Genomic DNA, 6,000 nt, shown 5'->3' with positions numbered 1-6,000 from the left:
GCCACAAAGAAAGCTGGCAACCCAATACCTACAACACATATTATTTCTTTCTTCAGACTTTGTGAGCAATGAAATTGATCTGCTGCAGAGCAAAACATTTCTTCACATAAACATACTATTTTAAAGTTAACATTAGGATGTCCTAGGGTTACCACCAGTCCCACTTTGCGAGGGACAGTCCCTCTTTGGGCAGTTGTGTCCTGACAAAAAATATTAAAAATGGAAAATGTCCTGAGATTGTAGGACATAATTATGTCCCATATTTTATGTAATAGTTGCATAAAATAGTTATTGCTGTATCTAAAATACCTAAATGTTACAAGAAACAGAATAAGCAACTAAACTGCGACAGTAATAAGCTTTTATTTAGGCAAAAAAAAGTAAAGTTTTATCATTTGTACTGACCGTGGGTATGTGTCGGCCTGTAAAATCTGATGTGTGTCCCGAAAATGTCCCACTTTGGCCATTTGAAAATGTGGCAACCCTAGGATGTCTTTGATGGAAAGTGTTTTTTGTGACCTGCTTCCTCCTTTTTTTCAGATAGGAAATTGTTCTAGAGACACTTGTTTTTTCTAGTGGAAGCAAAACAATCTTGTAAAGGTTCAGGGAGCGGAAAAGGATGACGTAAACATGTGGGAGGGCCATTAATTATAACATGCACTACTTATTGTCATTAAAAAAAAGAATGCTGTCAGAACACCCTGTCAGTCACGCAGCCGTTTAGTCAAAATAATCCCTAGTACTTTGGGTAAATGCTCATGGTTTACTCCTACTCTTCTGTATTTTATGTTCAACAAAATAAAACAAGTGTGCTGCAAAAAAGAGTTGTCAACATAGTTAATATATATGTATATAACGCAGTTTATTTGACATAAAATGTATTGACACTGGGAGACGTTATCGTAAACTATATGCGTCGAACACAAACCAGTGTCACATTCAGCGTGTCCTTAGAAGGCGTGGTCTTCTTAAAAATGAAACTATTTTTGGCTTGGTAGTGCAAATGAACCTAAATAAATGGAATTATTCTTTGGGGCCTAGTAATATTTTATTTGGAAAACATGAAATACTGGGGATTCCTTACGTCTTTTTTCACGTATGTGGCTTTTTCAGGTAATGCGATCTTACGACTTGCTAGCTTTTAAAACTTCACTATAGCAAATTGAGTCTGGACTCCGTTGCTTTCGATGTTAGAGGAAATGTCTTGGGGTTGTTTACCACAGAGTAGCATTCTGATCATAACGAGTAGTTTCATATTTGTAGTTGTGTGTTAATCTGTCACTCTTTTTAATGGGACTGTGAAGATTCAGGATCTGTGTTATTACTGTCTTTGCGTTGTATAGGTCCTTTAAGTTCTAGAATATTTCTAATCCACCTGTTTTCTGCAGAGGTTGTTGTCACTCATTTTTGAGCAACCATTTACAATTTTATAGTTAGGGGATTAACCTGTTATACCTTTTACAGTTAGGGGAACTAGTTTTTCTAAACGAGTAGGTGGTACTCTACGAGTTTTGTTTTTCAATAGTCTGAAATATGACTTCAGATATGTTGATCTATTAATTGTCATGTGACCGATTCTGTATAAAAAGACTGTTTGGTTTTAACATCTTATTCTGGGTTTGTCCCCGATTCTGTTGCAATATGTCCCTTATTACTTGAGAGCTATGCTATAAAGCCTTCATAGAAGGCTATGCTGCCAAGTCAAACAAACTAAAAAAAGATTCAGCATTACAATTTCACTACTTCTGAACCAGGGCAATGCAATTGCATGCAATCCAGATCGGAAAAGGTGCACCGGAGTTTATAATGGATAAAGCGGACAGCATTTTTGAAGAAAGTCTTGAGAATCCAATAATTTGCAGAATGTCCTAAAGACCCTGGTTTTGCTTCATATTTTCCCTGTCCTGCCTCCCGTTTCTTTCTTGCTTTCATAAGGGAGCTGTTAAGGATTAGTGCCTGTTAGTAACACCAGTTTCGGACTTTTTCACTGTTTAAACCATGAGTAGGGTTACCACCTGTCCCACTTTGCGAGGAACAGGCCCTCTTTGGGCAGTTGTGTCCTGCAAAAAAATTGTAAAAATGACAAATGTCCTGAGATTTTAAGACAAAATTATTGCCTATATGTTATGTAATCGTTGCATAAAACAGTTATTCTGTAGTTGAAACACCAAAATGTTATAAGAAACAGAATAAGCAACTAAAACACTACAAGAATACGATTTTATTTAGGTTCATAGGTAGGTACTAGGCTGAGCCTGAGTGCTTGTGTTATGTGGTGGATTCTGGCTTCCGACAGGTAGCTAACAGTAACCTTCTGCTTGTCCAGCCTAGTGAGTGGGGCATCAGTGTGCCTGACTATAGAGTCACCTATTACTAGAATTTTAGATATGTTATTTTGTATTTATTTAGAGCCTCCGAGTATGGCTTTGTGTATTTTTTGCCGGTGCTGTTTTAGTAGGTCTGCGTCCTGCTGGAGTTGTGGTGCAAGTGTTAACCTTCTCCTCTTGACTGTCTGTTCCAATCTTGGATGGAGACATTTTAGCTTCCAGTTTGGCTGTATAATTGCATCTCTCATAGGTTCATAGCTAGGTACTAGGCTATTGGCCCTAGGGCCCATACAAACCTAGCCAAAAATGTACCCTGGCTTTCGCCACCCAAGAAAATTATTTTCCTGTGCCCCTGTCAAGCAGAACCACAGAAGTGATCCCCGGGGTGAATTTCCTATTACCCATCCATTAGGCAAACAAGTGAAGTTCTGTCCTTCGTGCTAGCCGTGGGAATGATTCGGCCTGCAAAATCTGACGTTTGTACCACAAATGTCCTCCCACTTTGGGCATTTGAAAATGTGGCAACCCTATGAGCATGCCCGCCATGATTGACATGCGGGAGGGCAGGATTAACAATGGCAATGTGCCGTGATTGACATTGTTTTTTTCTCTGGACAGGTTACTTTGTTAAAGCTGGGATGACAGTAAACTTTCACAAATACATTTCACTAAAATTCATGATCTGCCAAGAGGCACAGCATGGAAGGAAATTTCTGTAAGACAGAGATAGGGAGCACTGGCAAGTAAACATATAAAGTGATTTGTGTCTCTTCATGTTTACCTTGTTACGCAAACATACCCGTCTCATTGCTAGGAACGTCCGTTTTCCTCCGTGTTCCCCAACGTCAGTGTTAAGAATTTAACATGCTAAATAGTACTAACTCGTATTAAATGAAAAAGAGAACATTTTTTAAGTATTTTGACCATCATATGAACTTCCAAGTTGAAGTTATTAATAAATTGTATGTAAGTGTTCCACCTTTTGCCCATTTTGTTGTACATTATTGGAGGCAGTGTTCCACATTTTGGGAGTGGAAGGTTGAGTGCTATATGCTCAAACTGAAAGCATCACTGTACATACGTTTTTCTTCTCTTGCTGGCTTTAGTTTACCATTTGTGTGGCACAGTGAGTGATTAATGTTACAACTCAAGTCTTCACTTTGAGCTCCACCCGGAATTCATTCTGACAGTGCAACAACATCTTGTGTGGGGGTGAGTTTTTGTGGAGTGCTCTCCTGTTTTCCCATTTCATAAAGATACGTACTGGGCAGTGAATAAATGAGTAGCAAGGTTGTAGACAGGCATACTATTTGTACTCTACTGAGCCCACTTTTCTGAACCTTGTTTAGAAAAGTGTCTTTTGCAGGACATGATATGCCTGTTACTGGCTAAATTAATGTCTTGCTTATAGAGAGATTTGGTAATCTAAAACAACATCTTTAGTAAGGATAAAAGGGACAGTTGAAAATGACATGTGCATTATTAAGTTTAGGAGGGCATTATTATTAGGTGGGATGGGGATAACAATAGGAGACTGAGTACAGAATGGATTTCTCTGGCCACACTCCTGATGAGTAAGTACATTTACTACATAATGCTTAAATAACTTATTAGACATATTTATGGTATAAGCAAATTGATTACTTGTGAACTAAATAAATGCTACTGTTGGGAAGTTGCAATAATGTATCTCACCCCATGGCATTCTCGCACTGAAAACGTGCAGTGCGTACTGAAAGTCTAGATACTCTACCAGTTTCTAGGATGACTAGATAAGGTAGAGGTTAACACACCCTCCTTAATTTTTTGTAGTTGCTACATGAAGTTGCAAGCTAGTATTTAATTGTGAAAATATGGGATCCTCCCCTGTCACATGCTGTGGTACACATACAGTCTATCTAGTCACCTCACTGACTACCTCATAGTCAATACATTTCCTTCAAGGACACATCCACAAGTATTTTGTACCATCTTTTCTCTGTAGTACACTTGAATTCCTTTTTATATTGGTTTCATTGTTTTTATAAGTTGTCGTTGAAGTAGTGTATTGGCTCTGCTGCACTTCAATCAGCTGAAGTAGCTTCCATGAAGATACTTTAGTTCAACCAGTGTTGGCAGCAGTCAGACTGCTACTGAAGTATTTTGTTTATCAGTTCAGTCAACAAACTTCATTCCTTTACTTGGCTGTTTTTTAAAACCTTGCCACCCTTTTCCTATGTTACTTGTGGTTGTTAGGTTCAAGCTCAAACAGTGGATCAGGATGTTGTGAGTGTCTGTTTTTTAGCCTATGTTCACGAAATAAAGAAATAGGCACATGCTAAATGTATGTGTTTTCTTGTTAACTGGACAAACAGTACTTGCTTTTGGACTTTTGCTGAAATAAAAAAAAAAAAAAAGTTTTGCTTTCACAGCAATCGCATCTTTTTGTGCAATTAATTTGTGTTTCCCTTATCGCAAATATTACCTTGTGTTATGGTGGCATCTTTCAATCAAACAGTGGGCGGTGCAGTATATTAGAGGGTCAGCCCAGGTTGAAAGGTTTGGAGACAAAGCCAGAGAGGCAGGATTACGTTAGTTTGGACATGTGCTGAGGAGGGATGGTGAGTATATTGGGAAAAAGATGCTAAGGATGAAGCTACCAGGTAACAGGAAAAGAGGAAGGCCTAAGATAATGTTTATGGATGTGGTAAGAGAGGACATGCAGGTGGTTGGTGTGACAGAGCAAGATGCAGCGGACAGGAAGAAATGGAAAGAGATTATCCGCTGTGGCGACCCCTAACGGGAACAGCTGAAAGAAGATGATGATGATTGTATGTATATGTATATATATATATATATATATAAAATAACACACACATACATACACATCCACCCACCCATGGAAAGAATTAAAAGAACATAAAGGGGGCAATAGGGGAGAGAAGGAAAAAAGTTTGAAAATTGTTATGACGCAAAGAGGTTTTTTTTTTTTTTTTTGAGGAAAATTTTATTGGGCAACTTACCTGTGAAATGGAATATGACATACAAGGTGATGGAGGAAAGAAAGTGTGTTGATTATAGCGAAGAACAAACAACAAAGCACTGTTTTTTGAATTGCAGTAAGAAAAAGAATTTTGGGAAAAGTTTAAAAACAAATAAAGATGGGAATGATTTAAATATGAATATGATATTATATAACAAGTATGATAACGTAAAGAAATGTGATACTGATAAACAGGATAAAGTACTGTTATGACAATATATATGGGCTGTGGAAGAATGTAAGAATTTGTTATACAACAACATGGAAGAGAATGATGTACAAGCTGAAATGAGATGTTTGTGGAAGAAAGCTTGGAGTACAGAGGACAAATATATACAAGAAAGAAGAATGAAAGAAATTCAATTACTTTTATTTTGTGTTGATAACTTTTAAATAATTTTAAATATGTAAAAAAGTGTAAATATTCTTTAATATGGTATAAAATTAATATAACTTTTAATAAAGCACCTCTAGTCTTTTTGATAAGTGCTATGAGATCTTTTACATCCAGTCAAGCTACCACCAACTCAGGCAGCAGGGGCCTCGGTTTAATGCGTCATCCAAAGCACAATACCCTCAGAAGTGCAACACCCTGTATTGCTGGACTGCAGTGTCAGTACTGGAAAATTAACCCAACTACTTGGTGTGTGA

General features: G+C 37.6%; 1 protein-coding gene across 1 annotated transcript in view; it reads left to right on the top strand.

Annotated features, from left to right (window-relative positions):
• The first annotated feature begins 964 nt into the window (after positions 1-964).
• Positions 965-6,000, top strand: part of LOC122811112 — a 1,431,540-nt gene continuing 1,426,504 nt past the window's right edge. The window contains exon 1 of the mRNA XM_044082706.1: positions 965-1,113. Coding sequence (XP_043938641.1) covers positions 1,062-1,113 — 52 coding nt within the window. The 5' untranslated portion in view covers positions 965-1,061. The remainder of the gene's footprint in view (positions 1,114-6,000) is intronic.

Source organism: Protopterus annectens, chromosome 9.part0 (genome assembly GCF_019279795.1).
Source record: "Protopterus annectens isolate FY-2018-M chromosome 9.part0, PAN1.0, whole genome shotgun sequence".
NCBI lineage: Eukaryota > Metazoa > Chordata > Ceratodontiformes > Protopteridae > Protopterus > Protopterus annectens.
The sequence above is the reverse complement of the archived record's forward strand: the minus strand, read 5'-3'. Positions and strand labels throughout refer to the sequence as shown.